General features: G+C 39.4%; 1 protein-coding gene across 2 annotated transcripts in view; it reads left to right on the plus strand.

The window, feature by feature from the left end:
- Positions 1–22,316, plus strand: part of aamp (angio associated migratory cell protein) — a 30,538-nt gene that overhangs the window by 7,692 nt on the left and 530 nt on the right. For both annotated transcript variants that reach the window (XM_088331849.1, XM_088331848.1), the window contains 10 exons: positions 8,913–9,021; positions 13,550–13,687; positions 14,851–14,970; positions 15,229–15,368; positions 16,321–16,465; positions 17,968–18,051; positions 18,203–18,318; positions 20,092–20,195; positions 21,764–21,854; positions 21,924–22,078. In XM_088331849.1, the coding sequence (XP_088187975.1) occupies positions 8,913–9,021; positions 13,550–13,687; positions 14,851–14,970; positions 15,229–15,368; positions 16,321–16,465; positions 17,968–18,051; positions 18,203–18,318; positions 20,092–20,195; positions 21,764–21,854; positions 21,924–22,078 (1,202 nt within the window). The remainder of the gene's footprint in view (positions 1–8,912; positions 9,022–13,549; positions 13,688–14,850; positions 14,971–15,228; positions 15,369–16,320; positions 16,466–17,967; positions 18,052–18,202; positions 18,319–20,091; positions 20,196–21,763; positions 21,855–21,923; positions 22,079–22,316) is intronic.

The raw sequence follows: 22,316 nt of genomic DNA on the forward strand, positions 1-22,316 counted from the left end.
AGACATGACAGCAAAGATATACATATATATTTCAAATAAAATCAACAGATCCCTTACCTGCCTAGGTCGTCGAGGAACAACTTTTTAGTGTCCTGGGCAAGTACAGCATGGTGGCGCCTATTCCCCTCAAAGCCTTTACTTTAAATTTAGATTGTTAATAATAATGATACATTTTTTCCTCAAGCCAAATATATATTAAAAAACATTTCTTTTAATGTATGAATTCTGAAGGCATCTCAAATATTGTTTCCAATGTTTTTTAATTTAGTTATTGGACATACTGTAGTTAGGCTGCCCTCAATATAAGGCCTTTTTACGGTTTAATTTTTTTGGTTGATTTCCAAATTGGTCAGTATTTTGTGTGACCATAAATTGCTTCACTCCAGGTAGCTTTAACTCAAAGCCAATTCATTCAGTCTCCTTGTTCGGCCACCCTCCCCGAGACTGGTATGTCATGGGTTCGAATCTCAGCTTAATCAAACCTGCAACATTGTTACCCATGGCCTCCCTGCTTGGCACTCGGCATTAGGGGTTAGAATTAGGGGGTTTGGTCACCTATTGACTTCCAACGACAGGTGTTGTGACACATTGGTTGGGTGGGTAGATAGATAGATAGATAGATAGATAGATAGATAGATAGATAGATAGATAGATAGATAGATAGATAGATAGATAGATAGATAGATAGATAGATAGATAGATAGATAGATAGATAGATAGATAGATAGATAGATAGATAGATAGATAGATAGATAGATAGATAGATAGATAGATAGATAGATAGATAGATAGATAGATAGATAGATAGATAGATAGATAGATAGATAGATAGATAGATAGATAGATAGATAGATAGATAGATAGATAGATAGATAGATAGATAGATAGATGGACGGACGGACGGACGGACGGACGGACGGACGGACGGACGGACGGACGGACGGACGGATAGATAGATGCTTTATTCAACCCCGTAGGGAAATTCACACTTCCAGCAGTCTCCCTTGTTGTTTATTAACAGATTAACATGATGCCCTCGGGGGCGCCGCTTTGATCTATGTCGCATGACTGTATGGGAGCAGACTTCTGGTACGATGGTATAAGGCGAGGAAAAAGAAGAAGATTCAGTCCCCTTGTTTCCAGGTCTTGAAAAAAATGGCAGAAAAAACCTAAATGTTTATTTATGTGGTTGTTCAATATACTTACATATCAAATAAATCTTCAAAACATTAACATGCCTACTAAATACCATTTTGTTCTGGCTTTAACAAAAAAACGCTCTTATACGGCTGACAAATTGCCGGATTTATTGCTCTTACCACTTGTAAAAAAAATAAAGAGCGATAAAAGATATTGCACACACTAAAAGTGACAGATTTCATTCAGATTTGTCATAAAATCTAAATTGATTGTGTACATCCGCGAAATCTAAATTGATTGTGTACATCCGCGTCAATGTTGTTATTCTGGGGGCTTTGAACAGTGGTGGGCAAACTACAGCCTGCGGGCCTTATTCAGGCAATCAGACTTCATGATACAGCTGGCCAAATGTTAAAAATATTGTGATAATATAAATAAAAAGTTATAAAAAAAAACAATACTAATAGAAATGTACTAATTTGGTACCACTCTTGTCCCCAGTGCCCCAAACATTCAAATAGCTGGCTTTATTTTTCTTGCTATTTTTTCATCATGTATTCATCATAATTCATGGAAAAAAGTATTTCTGCATTAAAAAGGGACATTGTTCATACCTTGCTTTAATTCTGATTGTCTTTCTTGTGTCCCGTTTCATCTAGAGGGACGAAAGCATGACCAATTTGGGTGCCGAAGTGCTTAACCTGTTTGGGTGTTTGGGCATTTGGGTTGGCCATGGTCAAATTTTGCGTGTTTTTTGCCACTTTTTCCTTGTTTCTTTTCTTTGTTTTTGTGTATGTGTTTGTCTTGCTGTCTGCCACCCCTCTCGAGGGATATGACCAGGGTAAATAGATAGATAGTTTTAAAACTAACCTTGTTAAATGGTCTTCATCGACCAAAATATAATGGGGGTGCTGGAGCCCATCCCAGCTACCTTTGGGCAGTGGGCAGGGGACATCCTGAACTGGTTGCCAGCCGGTCGCAGGGCACACAGAGACAGACAACTCACTCGCTCATTGGCACCTAACTACTACAACTACTTCTACTATTACATACACTTCTAATCAGTGCAACTTTTGCAGTCACTCAAACCGTTACTGTAGCCTTCAACCAGGAGAAGATGTCAGGTGGTGTCCAACCGTCACTGGGCGTTTGGACCCTTAACCACAACACCCTCGAGTTGGCGGGCCGGCAGTGATGGCCAGTCACTGCCCGTCTTCTCCTGGTCCCCAGCTAAACTCCTCTCTCCAGCAAGAGGCTCTCTCCGCTGCTTCCCCCACCCAATGGGCAGCTGCTTTCCTCTCCCTTCCACTTATTCCCAGAGCTGTTAATGTGTCCCATACAGACTGTGCTAGGAAGCCCCTGCACCCAACCTCCACTGGGAATAACCAGGTCTGCCATCCCTTGTCCCTGCACTGTTGGACCACCAGTTCTTGATTTTTGGCGTTTTTTTCTTTCATGGGCTTCGCTGCATCCTTCTTCCCACTGTACAGGATGGTTTTTTTGAGCCTCTTCTGACCAAATCACGATGTCTGACCTCAAGGAAGTTTGGACTACCTGGGGAAAGTGTAATTTCCTTCCCAGGTCTACCCTCATCTGCCACGCTGGTGCTGTTTGCAGGAGGCTCTTTTTGGTCTTCTTGGAGGATTCTGGTTTCTCCCCTTCCCTGACGAACTGGATGGAATGTATTGGACTGGGTTGAGGTTGGTGCTTCTTCCGCCTTTCCTGCTCCAAGATGTAAGCCAGTGCATCGAGGACCTCGTCATTGAACCAGCGGTATCTGCCCTGGCTAAGTGCATTCCGGCATCCTGCCAGAATATGCGCCAGTGTCCCTCTCCCACCACATAGCCTGCACTGTGGGTTCTCTTTCAACCCCCACCTGTACAGGTTGGTTGGTGTTGGAAGGGTGTCGTACACTGACCGGAGCAAGAAAGAGATGCGGAATGGTTCCAACCTCCAGAGTTCTGGCCAGGTGATCTTTCACTTTGGTAGGTCCCACTTCGTCCAGGCTCCTTGGACTCCAAGCTCCACCGCCCTGGACCACCTGCCTTCCTCCTCCAGTTGACGGACCTCGGCCTGCACAAGGTCTCTCCTCTGCCTTGGATCAGCTTTTGACCATTGCTGGAAATGAGTAGACCCTAGTCCCTGACACCCTATGCATGCATTTCCGATGACATCTTTCAACCTCAGCCTGCCTTCTGCCTGATGTACTTGGCTGTCTGCTGCCCAGTTACCCCTCGATCTTGGAATCACGCCCGCGTCCCTAACCATCTCGTCACTGGAATCTTTGAGCATCATGACAGCCCTACACTTGGCCACCTTAAACTCTTCAACTACCGAAGACAGGGGAAACTGCAGCTGCCTTGACCTGATGTAAAGCCCTAATGATGTGAGGTTTGGTGGAATCCCTAGCCACCTGCAGAGATGTTTTTTTGCCCTCCTCTCAATTCCTTTAACCGTCGTCATATAGATTTCATAGATTGTTAGCATCCACAGCAGTCTTGGTAGGAGACCAAGGACAATTTGAACCGGCCAATTAACCTGACATGTATATTTTTGGAGAAAACCCATGTAAGCATGGGGAGAACATGCAAACTCCACACAGGAAGTTTCGATGTCATGACCTCATAACTGCGCCGCACACGCGCTAACCACTGCGCCGCCGTGCTTCCCGTTACAAGACTTCATGCTATTTATTACTTTATTCTAACATGCTTGGAAAGCTTTCTCAAGGTCAGTTTTCTTCCAAATGTAGCCCGCCAATCAAAAAGTTTGCCCAACCCTGGCTTTGAATGTGGCTCGCTCGGCATTAGAATCTACATGTCAAAACACAAATCCATTATTTTTGCTTACAGCGCTCCATGTGTATTAAGTGTCACATTCGCATTTCCAAATGTTGTCATGTCGGTTAATCCGTTCTGCATCTCAGGGGGTCAACCAGTGTCGTCCCGAATACGACCCAAACATTTATAAATCTTAAAATAAATCATATTTTGTCCTGCGGCTGGATAGCGGGCCAGAAAAGTCAACAGTAGTAGAGTAAACTAGCAGCCTGCCACCACAGCGGACACATCACACGAGGGCTGCGGACCAGACCACTTGCAAGAAGCACACAAGTGCCTGTTAGTGGTTTTCCACGGGAAGCTGTCGTCTCACCCAGAAAGCTCCCACATGAGTCACATGCGGGAAAAGTAGGAAAAACTCAATGGGGACATTTATATGCAGGCAATAATCTGATTGGAAATTCTGACTGCATGTGGCCGACACACTAGTAATGCAGCATCAACATACAGTGCCTGGCGTGAGTATTCCCAAGAGCTTTTTGTCTAACTGCCTCATTTTAGGCTTCAGACTTAAAAGTTAAGAGACTAAAAATATTTTCTACAAGTTAACAACTTGTGAGACACAATCGTGAAGTGAAATTAAATTATTTCAAAATATTAAATTGTATTTAAAACAAACAAAAAAAATAAAATAAAAGAAGACGATTGCCCCCCTGTTGTCTCAACTCAGTCAGCTGACTTAGAAATTCCCCGATGACCTCTGAATGATCCACTGTCAACCTAAATGACCAACAATGACAGAACTCTCTGTAATTGGCTCGGAGGTCTGTGAAAGGACACACTAGCAATATGAAGAGCAAAGAACACACCAGGCAGGTCCGGGAGGAAGTGGAATTTTTTTTAAGCAGGAACAGGATACAAGGAGACTTCGCAACATTAACACATCTCCGAGAGCACTGTGCAAGCAAAAATGTAGATAATAGAGAATAAAACCTCAGCAAACCTACCAAGACCTGGCCGCCACTCTAAACAAGGAGAAAACTAATCAAGGCAAGGCACTGTATATATGCAAAGATCTTTTCCACAAAATGTATAATAAAGGTGCCTTAAATACTTATAAGTCCACTAAGCAAAGGCAAAAAAAGAAACTTTTAAAAGAAAACAATTCACACAGAAATATGAGACGGAAAAAAGCGTATTCGCAACGTCCAAAGTGTATGTACAAGGCGATGATGTGCAGTCAGGTGAGGCTGCGTCGTCATGGAAATACTACATTGAAAATACATTAAATAGTTGCATTTATTCAGTGTTAACGTTCTTTCTCATTTAACTTCAGTAATCCGTCTGTCATGGTTACTGATGCGAGGCACCTGAGCCTGCTACTTTGGCACCAACTTCCTCAGACACTGATTGGCTACCTGTCACTTTTCATACCCCCGTCTTCCTGTCACCGGTTGTCAGTCCGTCTGCAAACCTCAGCTTACGCTAGGCAAGCTTTTCGACCCTGACTCTCTTCTATTATGATTCCTGTCTGTTTCCCGGCTCCGACGCCTTTTCTGATCTCGACCACGATTTTTACTCCCCTGTCCCGGCTACTGATCTGTTTTTTCCGCTCTCGACACCGCCATCGCTCGCCATGGAAATACCACTTACGCGTCTGAGCAACCTGCTCCCCACGGCCAGCGATCTATGGATCGTGTGTACTATCCTTTTCCTTCTTCCCAATAAAACTAAGAGAAACGCACGCAAGTGGATCCTGTCTCCGTTCTGGTCCTGACAGCGTCTGTGTGCTAAGTAACATAATTGGTTATTTTATTTGTTGAATTATCAATTTGATGTCATGATTTGCCCATTGCCCTGACCTGCTCGTTTGGCTCCAGCTGCTGCTCTTTTCCTGATTGGTTCCCCTCCTATGTAAATTCAACACTTTCAGTCAGTCCTTGTCATTTCGTCAGCGAACCTCCGCACATGCAAGGCAAGCACTTTTTGACTCTGCTCCCGTCTGTCCCATCCTATCTTGTATCCTACTTCTCTGCCCCTGGCTTCCCGATCGCCTCCGGCTACCTGACCTGATTCCTTCCGCTGACCACGCTCCGATCTCCCGTTCCGGCTACCAGACTTGATTCTTTCCTCCGAGCACGCGCCGATCTCCCGTCCCGCCTGCCTGACTTGTTTCCGTCCACCGACCCCGCTCCGATCTCCCGTCCCGGCTGCTCAACTCGTTTCCACCCTCCGACCACGCTCTGATCTCGTGGGCTTCTTGCTTCTCCTGCCCAGCGATCACTGAATCGCAGGCATTTGTTTTTCCGTGCCTGACTTCTCCGCTTCCGCAATAAAGCTTGGTGTGAAACGTTGCGAGTTTGGGTCTACCCCCTGTTCTGGTTTTGACATTTTACAGTTTAAATCCAAATGTTTTTAAAAAATTTAAACAGTAGTGGTATTCTTAAGATTCTTTTATACTAATTTTCGAGCTGCTAATCCTTCAGTATTTTTTTCTTACAAATTTATGTGTGTCGTAATTCAGTCTGACTGCTGGTTCTGAAGCTTTTCTGCGAAGCAGGGTGAATTACATATATTTAACTATGAAATCAGAAAATTAAATTACAAACTGGAGAAATATCACTTACTCAACACAGATATTATTAAACAGCATAAAATGCCATAAACTGCTAAACAGTCTGTGTTTTATCAGTGGTAATACTAATAATAACAATTGACACAACCAAAACCATGACAATATGGAGTACACTGAAATTTGTCGTTTATCCCCAATCGTTAATAAAATTATTTCAAAATCACAGACATACGAAATTATTTTAATCATGCTTTATTTACTTATGTACTATAGTCAAATGTGTTTTAAATAAATTGAATTAAAGGCGTACAGCCTTGAAGAAAAGTTAAAACATAAGAATTGGATGAATTGCCTATGATTCATTGTGAGTTTTAATTTAGTATTATTTTGAAAATAAATACAATTTACCCTACTACAAAAGAGTAACTATGCTTTTTTTAGGTACTTAAATACTGTATGTATGACAGGGTAGAAATACATTTTTAAAATGGGGACAGAGGATGAATTTAAGTAATATTGCATAACGAATAAGGACTAATGAAAATATCTTTGTTAATTAAAATAAAAGGAAGCAAATCACAAATATCAAACAAAATGGTTTTAATTGAAAATTATTAGAAGGTACATTGTTCTCATCTTATAAAAGGATACACACACACACGTATATACATGATTATATATATATATATATATATATATATATATATATATATATATATATATATGCAGTAGTTAGCGTATGTGCGGCAAAGTTCCGAGGTCATGAGATCGAACCTTCCTGAGTGGAGTTTGCATGTACTCCCCGTGCTTGTGTGGGTTTCCTCCGGGCACTCCGGTTAAAATGGTAAATAGTCTGCATTTATATAGCGCTTTTCAAGTCAATGAAGACTTCCCAAAGCGCTTTACAATGTGCTTCACACCCATTCACACACACACTCACACACCAATAGCGGCAGTGCAGCCATGCAAGGCGGCAACCTGCTTATTGGGGGTATTAGGTTTCCTTCCACATTCCAAGGACATGCATGTCAGGTTAATTGGCCGGTCCAAATTGTCCCTAGGTGTGAATGAGTGAGTGAGTTGTGTGCCCTGCGGGTGTCCCCTGCCCACTGCCCGAATAAAGCTCGGATGGGCTCCAGCACCCCAGCAACCCTACTGAGGATAAGCGGTGCAGATAATGGATGGGTTTACATATGGATATATATATATATATATATATATATATATATATATATATATATATATATATATATATATATATATATATATATATATATATGGATAAATAGATCATTTATTTCATTGGCTCTTATTTTGAAATTATGTTGCTGCTGATGTAATTGGACTATTTTTCTTTGCGCTGTTGTTCTGATGCATTTACAACATGAGCAGAGGACGTCCTTAAGCATTACCTTGTAAACATTTTTGCATATTCACTCTCACTTTTTTCTCCAATTTCTGTCTTTTAAGTGTTACATGTTTTAACTGGATTGTCACGCGTGATCTTGTAGTAAACAATGTTGTTATGTATTTTATTGTATTTTATTTCTAAAAGGTCTGCATTTGTTTAGCACTTTTCAAGTCCCTGAAGACCTTCCAAAGTGCTTTACAATGTGCTTCACCCATTCACAAACACACTTACACACGGATCGCGGGGTCAGGAGACTACCTGCATCTCGGAAACATTAGTGGTTCAGTGACTTCTTTTCTGTACGGTTTTAATCTATTTTATTTCTATTCTATTCTACTCTATTCTACTCTATTCTGTTCTATTTTATCCCACACCCCCATTTATCCTGCCATTCTTTTTTTTTAAATCTTATTTTTATTTGTCTTTTTATTACATATCCATCCTGGAGTGCCACGTCTAATCTCGTTGTCAACCACGTTTACTGCATTATGAATGACATCAGAGACAATTTTCAAATTGCCTTATTTTGCCCGCTATGTTGGGGTTTTCATTGTTAACAATGACATCTAGTGGATAGATCTGCTCCGGCGCACACACTGCTTTTATGATGTCATCATCACGCGCCACTCTCCATGTTATTTTTCCCTACATCAATATCGAGGCAGTCATTCATTTCTTAAGTTTGAGAAACGCGATATTAATGCTGATATTTTGGGTTTTAACATTTATAAGATTGTGTTTATTTACTTGGGTAACCACAATACCGCGTTAAAATTAGATTTGCCGTCGTTGATAACCTTAGCAAAACCAACTCAGGGTAAAATATTCCCACTTTAGCAACGCAGGGAAAAAACTAGCACAACGTGTGAATTAGTTTTTGGAACTGTCGCTCACAAATATCTATTTTCCGTAACATGAAATTATGTGAAATCGACTCGATTTGAATCGTCATAAAGTCTGACGGAAGCAAAATATAGCCTTAGTGTGTTTTTTCCCCTCCTTGAAGCGATCTAACAGAAACAGCATGGAAAACGTGGAGCAAATTTCGGTAGAACTTCACGGAGACGAAGAAATCATTGAAATCATCGAACTGAACGAGACCGAAGATGGTCCAGGTAACAGTTTTAATCATCTCATGTCTTTGCCAATGTTGTAAATATGTATGACAATCCTTTAACGTTTTTATGTTCGTTTTATATGATAACAGTTTTTGATGCGTGCTGTTACCTTTATTTTTTTTACATTTAAATCATATTTTTTTCAGTGAACTTTGCTCTTTTATCTGTGGATATTTTATTTTCCCCTTTTTTTGTTGCCATTTAATTTTTCATTTGTTTTCTTTGTTACAACCAATTCAAAGCACTCCGATAATTTTCAATAAAATAGTAATAACGTTAATCGTTAAAACAGAGAGAGAGAGTAATAAAACAATTAATATCTTGGTTATGGAAAATATTTAATTTATTTTATTTTGGTAATGTGTTGCTGCTAATATCATTTGCTGTTCATTTCTATTGTTCTGTTGCACACACAACTTAGGGCAGTCTCAGAACACTATCTAATAAATATTTGCTATTTATCTTAATATTTAAATCCAGGCTAAAAACACACTTCCATTCTATAGCAGATAAATACTAATAAAAATGACATAATATTATAGTTATTAAAAATCATTGTCTCTACTATGTTTATCGTGGAGTGCCTCGAAACATCTTGTAAACAATGTCCACTACGTTGTTAACAATGACAACACAGACTAATGTCTTATTCTAAATTAATTAAACATTTGAAATTACCAGAATGTCCGAACTGTGCAGCAATTCCGGGGCAGCGATGGTCGGTCTTAAATACAATATTGTTTAGAATCAAGTATTTGTATTTTATACCTTAACTTTTTAAATGCCCGTAATCGCCTCCTGACCTACATTGTTCTATTAAAGTGAATCCTAAATGATACTTTGTATGAAAAAAAGAGCGTCTTTGTTGTCATTGATTACTATAGTGTAACAATGTAATTATAATTAGACTGGCACTCCATGTTAAACATGTATTTAAAAAACCTCAAAGACAAAAATATATTAAAATGAATGTTACATAAGTAATAGGTGATGGGCCCTAATTTTATGCACAGTCGATATCCGGGATTCGAAGCAATATTGTGCAAAACTAAAATTAAATGAAACATTTGTACATTTTCTGTACAGAGATTTTTTTCGGCATTCTTTAGTACTTGTTTGTACTGTCTCTGAGCCTTCAGCAGGTTGAATGGTAGGAGTCCCTTGTAATATTGTTGGCTCTGCTGTGTTAGCTTGAGCCAGCAATGTCCTCCAGATTGGGCAAAGGACAGCTGATGATTATCTGGTCTGTGTTAGTGACTCCTGTCTGCTGCTCTGTATACCATTCCGTTTTGATGTATGCCACATGTGACAAACGCTAAATATTCTCTGCCACATAATTTCATGTGGCCCCTGAAAGAAGCAGAAGAGAAAAATGAACTGCATGGCATCAAACAATGACTTGCAGTTTAAATATATCCACCGGATGTTTCCAAAGCCAGTCAACACTTGCTAATCACCGACTTTATCTGTATTTGCTGAATATCAATAACCCTCTATGTGACTTTGGGGAAACCCATCTCGATTATGTTATTTTACATAAAATAAGTCACAGAAATGCTCTTCATGGCAATACAAAAACAAAGCATCTGGGTATCTTTGCAGTTTATACAAACTTTAGCTCCAAAGTTCCCATATTTAGGTAAACATTTACTTAAAAAGATATAATAAATAAAAGCAGAAGGACTTTTAAATGATTAAATCAATCATTGGAATTAAATGTGAAAAAATGTAAATGTACTTTCCAGTCTCCACGGGTTTAAATAAACTAGTTTTACTAATGCACAATTGACAAACACTACAATATATACAATTTTAGTGAAAGAAAAAAATTATTGAGTGGGTAAAAAAATAATAATCTTTTTATAATTAATACATCCCTGAATCATAATTTGAGCCTAAAAAAAAGACCTCCAAACCACCAGCTATTGGACCCAGTTTTATGCCATTAATTTACCTGTCTGGTCCCGGGGAGAACGTATTTCCTACCAATTGGCCCCTGAGCAAAATGAGTTTGAGACCTATGTTCTCCACTTTGGCTCAGTTGAAGGGCACCAGTAGCTTCTATTCCAAATAGTTTTTGATTACAGGGTTTGTACAGGTACTTGGAATCCTTGGAAATGCTTGAATTTTAATGTTTTGTTTTTAAGGATTGAAAAGTGCTTTAATTTTGGCTGAAGTGCTTGTAAATGCTTGAAATTATTGCCATGTTTAGTCTGCATAAAAATGACGCACACACTGCTTATTGTGGCTTTGGTTTGCCTAGTCATTGCATTTCTTTCCTCATGATTTAAGGCAGCTGGCAATAGTTTGTATGGCATTGGCCTATGAAGTGTCACTGCCCCATACTGGTCGCGCCCCAGAGGACAGGTGCATGCTACACCTAAACACAGTGCACTATGGAATTTGCATTAGTACAGGGATTACATACAGTGCATGCTGAAAGTATTCACAGCGCTTCACTTTTTCTACATTTTGTTATGTTACAGCCTCATTCCAAATTGTATTCATTTAATCTCTTATCTCAAAATTCTACACAAAATATTCCATTATGACAATGTGAAAAAGTTTTTTATTTACTTTTTTGGAATTTATTAAAAATAGAAAACGAAGAAATCACATTTACATAAGTATTCACAGCCTTTGCTTAATACTTTGTTGATCCACTTTTGGCAGCAAATACAGCCAGTCTTTTTGAATATGATCCAACAAGTTAAGCACACCTATCTTCAGGCAGTTTTGCCCATTCTTCTTTGCAATAAGTCTCAAGCTCAATCAGGTTGGATGGGAGACGTTTGAGCACAGCCATTTTCAGATCTCTCCAGAGATGTTCGATCGGATTCAAGTCTGGACTCTTCTAAAGCCAATCTTTTGAGATCTTGGCTGTGTACTTTGAGTGGTTGTCCTGCTGAAAAATGAACCTTCGCCCCAGCCTGGGGTCAATAGCGCTCTGGAGCAGGTTTTCATCCAGGATATCTCTATTTATTGCTGCATTCATTTTTCCTTCTATCCTGACTAGTCTGCCAGTTCCTGCTGCTGAAAAACATCCCCACAGCATGATGCTGCCACCACCATGCTTCACTGTAGGGATGGTATTGGCCTGGTGATGAGCGGTGCCTGGTTTCCTCCAAACATGGCGCCTGGCATTCACACCAAAGACTTCAATCTTTGTCTCATCAGACCAGAGAATTTTTTTTCTCATGGTCTGAGAGTCATTCAGGTGCTTTTTGGCAAATTCCAGACGGGCTTCCGTGTTCGTTTTACTAAGGAGTGGCTTTCTTCTGGCCACTCTACCATACAGGCCTGATTGGTGGATTGAAGCAGAGATGGTTGTCCTTCTGGAAGGCTCTCCTCTCTCCACAGAGGAACGCTGGAGCTCTGACAGAGTGACCATCGGGTTCTTGGTCACCTCCCTGACTAAGGCCCTTCTTCCCCGATCTCTCAGTTTAGAAGGCCGGCCAGCTCTAGGAAGAGTCCTGGTGGTTCCAAATGTCTTCCATTTACAAATAATGGAGGCCACTGTGCTCATTGGGGCCTTCAAAGCAGCATAATTTTTTCTGTATCCTTTCCCAGATTTGGGCCTCAAGACAATCCTGTCTCGCAGGTCTACAGACAGTTCTTTTGACTTAATGCTTGGTGTTTGTGCTCTGACATGCATACTCAACTGTGGGACCTTATATAGACAGGTGTGTGCCTTTCCAAATCATGTCCAATCAACTGAATTGACTGCAGGTGGACTGCAATTAAGCTGTAGAAAGATCTCAAGGATGATCAGTGGAAAAAAGATGCAACTGAGCTCAATTTTGAGCTTCATGGCAAAGACTGTGAATACTTATGTAAATGTGATTTCTTAATTTTCTATTTTCAATAAATACAAAAAAAGTTAAAAAAAAAAACGTTTTCACATTGTCATAATGGAGTATTTTGTGTAGAATTTTGAGAAGAGATTAAATTAATACAATTTAGAATGAGGCCGTAACATAACAAAATGTGGAAAAAGTGAAGCGCTACTTTCCGGATGCACTGTATAAATTATGGATGTTTATTGTGAGCCTTGCAAAAAAATAAGGTAGCATCTCCCAGTGTTATTTTGTAATGGGAAGAACTTCCTGCAACTGAAAATTTAAGACACATTATTATATTTTTTTAACCCAAAACCTATACGGGAAGAGATTTGTCTCAACAGCTAATATTTTCGAATTTAGTCTGGATCTATAAATCATATGTCTTACTAAATGCACATGCAAAATTAAAAATCTTATAAGTACATCTCGGATATATTTGTGGATTCGCAAAATACAATATTAACACCGGATTTCTCATTTTATTGGTACTGTAGAAATTTAAGATTGGCTTTGAAAGTCCTTAAAAAGTGCTTGAATTTGGCCATGAAAAGGTGTACAAACCCTGTGCTTAGCACTCTCAGGAAGTGGAGCTGCTGCTGGGATTTCCCAAACACAGCTCTGGCAGATGAGGTTGAGAAATGAGAATCAATGCTCTATGTTTGACACACAACTTTTCCTTACAGATAACTTGGCAGACGATTTGGAGGACATACAATTTGAGAACGATGCCAATGCGAGCTACGACGATGATGGGTGGCAGAGTGGGGAAGAGATGGTTTTAGAGCTGGATGACGGCGAATTGACCTTCTCTAAGCACACAGGTAACAGCGGCATTCACTGGGGTCAAGAGAGTACCGTAAATTCCAAGCTACAACTGTAAAAGCAGTAGAAATTTAGGGAAGAAACATAACTTGGTTTTTGTACAATCCACAATGAATTTTACGCCTCAAGTTGGCTCTTGGATCCATAGTGGACCAGCGAAGGCTCCGAGCTGCAACATAAGGGGGAAGTAAATCTGAAAGAAATAAGGAGGCGGCAAGTCCATGTAAAATTTTATTATAATACCAACAGAACCTTAAAATCATATCTTAAACTTGCAGGGAGCCAGTGCAGGTCAGCCAAAATTGGGGTAATGAGATCAAACTTCCCTGTCTTATTCAAAAACCTTGCTGCAGCAGTTTTTACCAGCTGCAGGTTTTTGATGTTAGACTATGCAAGACCGGAGGGTAGTAAATTACAGTAATTGACATGGGAGGTAACAAACGCATTGGGAGTGCTTAAGATCAGTTGCATGACTCGGCACGTGTACAGGCTATTGTGAGTGTACGGGCTTCTGAATTATAATCAGTATAGTACATTGAGTTCTGTTTGAGAATGTTTGTGTTGCACTCCTGCGTATATGTTAATGCACATTCAATTTATATTGACTGCTGCGCTAGTTGATTCAGATTGACTGCTGTGGATGCGGTCGGCAAACGAGTGTCTTAATCAAGGCAGAACTTGTTACTTTTCTGTACAAATCATTTCCCCGCTGATTCTGACAGACCATTCTCTTGGCTGTAGTTTTGCTAGACTGTGGATTGGTACAGTAGGAATCTCGTTTATCGATTCATCAACGTCACTAATTAGATGATGAAGCATTTGGCGACAAAAGGATGCCATGGTTACTCCAGCCGTTTACCCGCACTTCATTGAATTTCTTCACTTTGACATCTCTAGCACTTGGAAAAAATCGCATTGAATCATCACTTGCAATGCTTTGTTCTTGTTAAATATGGGCGTGTGTTTGAAGTCGACCCCGACACCCTCGCTACACTCTGCCTTGCCAAAGAAAGAAGCGGAAAAAAAGAATTAGCCACATCGTATTGTATGCCGCATTGTCTAAAATGTAGAAAGTAGTGGCTTGTAGTCCGGAATTTCCGGTAATCCCACCTTTCGAAAGTTCATTTCTTCACGTTCCTTTTTTGTTTTGTTTTTTGTTCAGCTCCTGTGTTTTGCGTAAGCTTGGACCCAGCTACCAACAACTTAGCCGTTACGGGAGGAGAAGACAATACAGCGTACGTTTGGAGACTGAGCGATGGGGAAGTAATCTTGGAGTGTACAGGTGAATCTTCACACTGCAAAAAAAATAAATACAATCTTGTACCACTGGGAAGATGATATTTTTCCGTATGTACTAAAAACTACCACGAAAGATACTACGTATAATGGTAAGAGTGAGCACCTCACATACTGAGACGCATCATGTAGAAAAAAAAATGTAACTGCCTTTTTTTTTTTTTAAATCAAATATTTCTCCAATATTGATATTTTTGGTCAATTTTCACAAATATTGACATTTTTTACATTGTCCCCCCGTCAGGTCACAAAGACTCTGTCACGAATGCATCTTTCAATCATGACTCCTCGCTTGTGGCTTCGGGTGACATAAGTGGACTCATTAAAGTCTGGAGAGTGGAAACCAAAGAGGAGATTTGGTCTTTTGAAGTCGGAGATTTGGAGGTTGAATCTATCTTCTATGTATTGTAAATTCTGGACTACAGAGCGCACCTGATTAAAAGCCGCATGAGCAAATTTTAGAATAAAACTCAACCTGGTTTTTGTACAAGCTGCACAGGATTTTAGGTTGCAGGCCTCGACAGCCATAAAAAGGAACTTATTCACATACTTTTCTTAAATCTTGAACATCAGACCCCCACATGAAACAGTACTGGTTTCTATGGTTACCAGTAGCAGGAGAAGCTTCCTGATCTGAATCGAATACAGCACCTACATCATCTGGTCAATGTTGTTTTTCAGTGTAAAGCGTCATTCTGCTCTCCATCAATGAGTCGGACCTTGACATTGACCGGCTGCGGCAGTTGACAATATTGATGCTAGATCCTAAATCAGTGAGGGAAAACTCATGTTCCGAAATTTGAAGTATTACATTGTACAATGTGCATAGCATCAATTGTGGATACCTGATAATTAATCAACTGCTGCCACATGAAAATGTTCATTCAGCCGCCACTACTTTTCAGAAGGATTCCAAGCATTTATGTACAAAATAATAATTTTTGTCTCATTCCTGCGTACAATTCCACTATAACTCATATGGACGGCTGCGCTTGTTGATTGAGACTGACAGCTGGTGACAGAGTCTGCTAAGGAATGTCTTAACAGTGGCAGAATGTGTTACTCTTCCTAGACATTTTCCCGCTTATTCACAAGACCGCAATCTTACTCCTTAGGGACATTGACAATCTCATTTCGCCACCAAAGGGGGTCATAGCCACTCACGTCGTTTACCTACCCTTCATGGAATTTCTTCAATTTGACGTTCAGAGCACTTGACACAAGTAGCGTTTAAGATATAGGAAAAAAGTAGCGGCTTGTGGTTCAGAATTTACAGCTTACTTGATGTATATTTGAATCATCTAAAAAAATGCATTTTTAATGGGGGTCACTTTAGTGGTTGGAGTGGCATCCCTGTGCCCCAGTGCTCCTGGCAGGAACGGATGACGGCAACATGTGGATGTGGAAGATTCCCAGTGGAGAATGTAAAACCTTTCCGAGTTCTGCATGCCAGGCCACATGCGGCAAGATACTTCCTGATGGTAAACATTGTACTTGTACATAAATCAGAAATGTATATTTGCCTTACAAACTTAGTGGAAATAATTTTAAAGATGTTATTTAGCCCTTTCTAGTTTATGGCGCCTACTCTATTTTGTTCCAGCAGTCCAAGGCCTGGATTTAGAAAACATTTATGCTAACATAGCTGCTAGCTGCAACAACAAATATCATTTTAGGCTAGCATCACTTTTGTAGTTAAAATTAATAATTTAGCAGCGTATATCCATGTCACGAACCTTAACTTATAATGCTTATATTGTGGAAATTGCCGCTAATGTTATTGTCTTTGCATTAAATTGACATTGTGTGTTATTTAGCGCCGCTTAGTCTCTGGGTCCTTATTTGTTCAGTTCCAACAGTACCTGGCCTGTATTTTCCGTATATTTTTGCTAGCATAGTCGCTAGCTGCATTAGCAAATGGCAATGCTTTTTGGCTGCCATCATTTTGATGGTTAAGGAGTTAATACAGCAGCAATACTAATATTATGGACCTCAACTACAAATGCTAGCAGCTACCAGCTGCTGATGTTAGTGTCTTTGCATCAAACGGACATTGTGTATCATTTAGCACCCTTAGTATTTGGGGCCTATTCTGCTGGATTTAGCAGACATTTTATATAACTTAGCTGCTAACCACATTAGCCTTTAGCAATACTTTGGTGCCTAAATTCACTGTAATCGTTAAAGTTGATAAAAAATAGCAAATATTCATGTCGCCAACCTGAACTACTAATGTTAGTATTCTTGAGATGGCTGCTAATGTTAGTCTCTCGCGCTAAAGAGACATTGTGTATTATTTAATGCATCCTAAAACACATTAGCATTTATCAATGGTTTAGTGGCTAGCATCAGTGTAATAGTTAAAGTTAATCATAAAACAGAATACGCGTGTCACAAACCTTAACTACTAATGCTAGTAGTCAAGAGATGGCTGCTTGCTGCTAATATTAGTATCTGCATGAAAGGGACATTGTGTATTATTTAATGCCTCCTAGTCTATGGGGCCTATTCTATTGGTTCCGGTAGTCCTAGATCTAGCGCATATTTTTGACCTATTTTTTACTCACTCGTAGGTCAAGAAATTGGTAAAAATTGTTTGCACAACATGAGGCTTACCCAGAGCGAGCTGATATGATCTGCCTAAAACCAAAAACCATATGAAAGGCAGAGCGAAAAATGAGAAGAAAACGATGCGGTTTAGTCACTTGGCGTCTCCATAGTTTGTATTCTCCCTTGTGCTTTGTAGCACTTGTTTTCATTTGCACTGCAGAATACAGTGACGTCTAATGGTCAAATATTACACAGGGTCCCTTTTAAAATGTAAGCCCTCAAAAGATGTATTCATTAAAGAAGTTGGCTTTCTCAGTTGACACATTTATTATGTGATAGTCACATTGACAGAGTTTGCAATATGTTATTGCAAGTATCTCTCGATAATACTCAAGTATTTTCATTATTTAAAGAAAAAATATGTTCTTTTCAGGTAAACGAGCCGTGGTGGGTTATGGGGACGGAACCCTGCGAGTGTGGGATTTGAAACAGGGAAACTGCATCCATGTCATTAAAGGTCAGTGCAGTAGTTGTTTTGTTTTTTATGTTATTACCCCAAACTGTTAAACGGCAGTGTATGTTGTAAGGTACGTGATTATATTCCTTTGTTTTAAAAAAAGGTTTTTGAAAAAAATGATTTTTTTTTTTTTTAAATATTTACAAAATAGGTCAGGATGGAAACCAGGGGGCGCTGACGTGTCTTGCAACCAACAAGGAAGGTTCTTTGGTCCTAACTGGCTCTGTGGACGGTTGTGCCAAGCTCATTAACACAGACAACGGCAAGGTGGGCAACGCAATCAGGAAATTGAATGTATTTTGCAGAACTTGACTTGATTGTTTTAAAAACTTTACAGATGGGAAAAAAAAGAAAAATAAGGCGCATGTTTATAACCATTTTTATTCATGTATAATTTGCCCCCGTCATTTTTTTATGACAAATCGGTACAAAATGATGTTTCACTTTTTTCTCGGCTCAAACTAAGCATTGCAAGTGACAACGTTGTTGAATGGTTTTTAACATTTGTGTACATATATTATAATCATTTATTGACAATGTAATTTATAATTCATTTATTTGATGGCCTTTAAATTCCGATTCTGGCAATTTTGCCCTTTCTCTTCTGATTTTTTGTGTTTATTTGTATCACAATAACTTTCTGTTGTATTCATTCTTTAACATTTGCTTCTGGCACCCTGACTAAAAATAGTGTAATAATAAGATCAAATCTAATGCCTATTCGCATGTCATCTATAACACTTGTGATCTAGTGGTTAGGATTGGGCACTCTTATCTGCCGCGACCCAGGTTTGATTCATGTTGCTTTTAATGTTTTGAGATTGTGGTCAGCAAAATTTTCAACTGGGCAAATACGGTAATATGCTACTGTAAAACCTCAGGAATGATGTACACCTAGATCGAATGTTCCTTTTACGTAATAAAAAACAAAAAAGTGCCATATACATGAAAAAGTACAGTAACAGTAATTTACTGTATCTGTATTTTTTTAAAAACAGAAGAGAAATGTAACTTCAGAACTCTTCTACTTCATCCCTCGATGAAACAAAAAAAATAACAACTGTGTTAATTCACTTTTGTGTTGTTGACAAATGTCCGAAAATTTTAAGCGCAAATAAGATAAATACAAACATGTACTTTATTTATCCGTATATCACGCGCATTTTTTTTAACCCAACAAAGAACTTAAGTGTTTAAGGTGCACGTTATAAAATAAGTTTTGGGGGGGGGTACACTGCCATATTTGGGCAATGATAGATCAGTTGAAAATAAGCGCTGATCCTTTCTTCACATTTGATACAGCGGGTTTCGACCCCAGATTGCGGCGAGGAGAGCGCTGATTCTTCACTATAGTCTGTATCCCTACTGGGCAAATGGTTATGTTTTGAATTTCTCATCGCCATGACAATGGGTTCAGTTCCCTTTATATCCAATGTTTTTCGATTGTGGTCAGTGATATTTTTCAATTGATCAATCATTGCACAAAAACAAACAAAAAAAAAACTTGTGTTTAACATGTACCCAAAATGTCACTTCTCGATTAAGAAAAAAATGGCATTATTTATCAATGAATTTGAAAGTTTTGACTGGTAACCAAGTCAACAGTTTGGTTGAATTTCAATGACTAAATGATTATTAAGATTGTACTTGCGACTTACCTAAAGGGACTGTGTGATTTATTTAATGCTTCCTAGTGTTAAAAAAAGACACATTCATTAAAAAGCACAGGACACATACATGATTGTCAGATTAACATGCATTTAAAAATAGTCAAACTTGTAGGTTTGGGAAATCACATTTATTTTTCATATCATGTACCTCACCTAGTGAGCATTGACATAATTGTTCGCCATTTGGCAGCCACAAAATGGGAAGAAAAGGGTCAATTTTGGTACCATTGACTCTCTAAAGTTATTATTTCTTGTGATCTTTAGCACTCATTTTCAATTGCACGACATTATACAGTGACAGTTAGTGGTCAAATGATACACGCTGTCCCTTTAGGCCACACATTGTGAGGAGTTCTTATTGTGGTCTCAGGTGGTGTGCGTGTTCTCTTTGGATGGAGGCAAAGCCAACGCTTCATCGGGCGAGGAGGAGGCTGAAGAACGTCATTCTGTGGAGTCAGTGGGATTTTGCAACATGTAAGTTGGTGAGGTTTTAGAGCAAGGGTAGGCAACCCGAAATGTTCAAAGAGCCAATTTGAAAACTGAAAATTACATTTGAATACATTGAGTCCATGTGCCAATAAGTTCATACAAAGTACATCAACTCAGCATCTGTCAAAACTATTACAAGATATAGTTTTTTATAGAAATTTATGGCATTGCCTTGTTAATCCTTCAACATGGATAGAGACAGATTAGAACATGCATTTGTCCTGGCGGCCTGTGTATTACAATTGATGATAACTAGATGAAAGGGCAGGTAGTGACACAGAAGGCAGATTTAGTTCCCCCTTATGAGGCAGCGCATCCTCTACATCAGTGTTTTTCAACCTTTTTTGAGCCAAGGCATGTTTTTTGCATTGGAAACATAACCAAAAATTTTATAAAATGACACTGAACAATATGTTTAATTACAATATAATTTATAATACCCCCAGTTTTTACAGCACAGACACTTGACAATGACATAAAATTTGCAGAAAATTATTCAAAAATGTTTTTTAAAAATTTTTAATTTTAAAAAGTGACATTGGTTAATTTCTCACGGGACACCTGACATCTCAGGACACACTAGTGTGCCGCGGCACAGTGGTTAAAAAATCACTGCTCTACATGATGATGCACCACGTGACAACTCTGTTGTAGGATACCACTTCAAGATTAACTTTATTACAATATGAATTAATTAAAGTATGTTTCATTGCTTTGTCAAAATTAAAGAAATCAATCACATCACACAACTCATGACAGGCAATTGAGTGTTCTGGCGCTGAATGTTCTTGATTTTCTCTTCGGTGATGTTGTACGCCATTTTAACGGCCCTTCGCTGTCTTAGTGGAGAGAGGCATGTCCGCTCAGCAGCGCTAAAGAGCCAAATACAGCTCCTGAGCAGCTCGTCTCCGCAATTGTTTGTTAGTGTAGCATAAAAATGGTGAAAGTAAGAAAAGGTTCATTTCAAGTACAGTCCAAACGCCAATCCAAACCCCCAAAAAGATAAAAAAAAGATTTTAGTCGAGCGCATCTGAGAAATACTCGTACTTGCAAGCGCATTATGAATGAGCTGACTAAGGCTGCAATCATGACATTAAGACAGAAGATCCATATTCCATACAGCACCTTTAAATCCTACAAAATTATAAATTAAACAAAGAAGTAAAATAATCTTGGTCATCTACTCTTTGGCAATGATATGGAAACACTGCTGTGTATTGACACTGAGCCATGACTGTGGTTATCGTAGACATTTTGAAGGGACTGTGTTAGATTTTGAACTAAACACCTTTATTCACAAAAAAAAAACATTGATTTGAATGCTAGGCAAAAATACATGAAGCAATTTTACTTTTAATTATATTTTATAAAATCATAGGTCGAGAAATTAGTATTTCTTCATGTCTCGCTGCTACCCTGTGCTCTGTGGCACTGTTTTTTTGTTCGCATTAAACAATACAGTGCCATCTAGTGGTCAAATGCACATATGTCATAACCAAATCATGTTTCAAAGTGTAACAGTGATAATGCAAACCCTCTTTTGTCTTTGGCAGCCTTCCTCTCATCGCCGTGGCTTCCCTGGACGGCACCTTGGCCATTTACGATCTTTCAACACAGGCGATGCGACACCGCTGCAAACGCGAGGTTGGCGTCAGCTCATTTCGCGTTCGCTAACTTTTGCGGCTTGAAATTCACATCTGGACTCTTGTTCAGGCCGGCATCGTTCGCTTGCAGTGGGAGGAATCCTCTTCTTTGTTGTCCACCTGCAGTTTGGACGGAGCTCTGTGCCAGTGGGACGCTCGCTCCGGCGATCTGGTGTCCGAGTATCAAGGCCACAATACAGAGATTTTGGACTTCGCCATGAACAGGTAAGGGGTGGTTTCACAGTAATCCCTTTTTTTCCACCAGGGGTGCGTTCCAAAGAGGAACAGCGGTAGTCAAAATCCACCAAATGGATACCGTTATTTTAGGGCTGTTGGACACACATATGCTCCGCAGGGGCCAATAGATTTAATCCGGCACAGCTGAGAGGAAGCGCAAGAGATAAGTCGCAAACCAGTCGCTTGTAGTTAGATATGTGAACGATCTCCCAAAAATATAAGATTT

This window comes from Urocampus carinirostris, chromosome 3 (assembly GCF_059441175.1).
Source record: "Urocampus carinirostris isolate Australia breed hairy pipefish chromosome 3, RoL_Ucar_1.0, whole genome shotgun sequence".
NCBI classification, from domain to species: Eukaryota; Metazoa; Chordata; class Actinopteri; order Syngnathiformes; family Syngnathidae; genus Urocampus; species Urocampus carinirostris.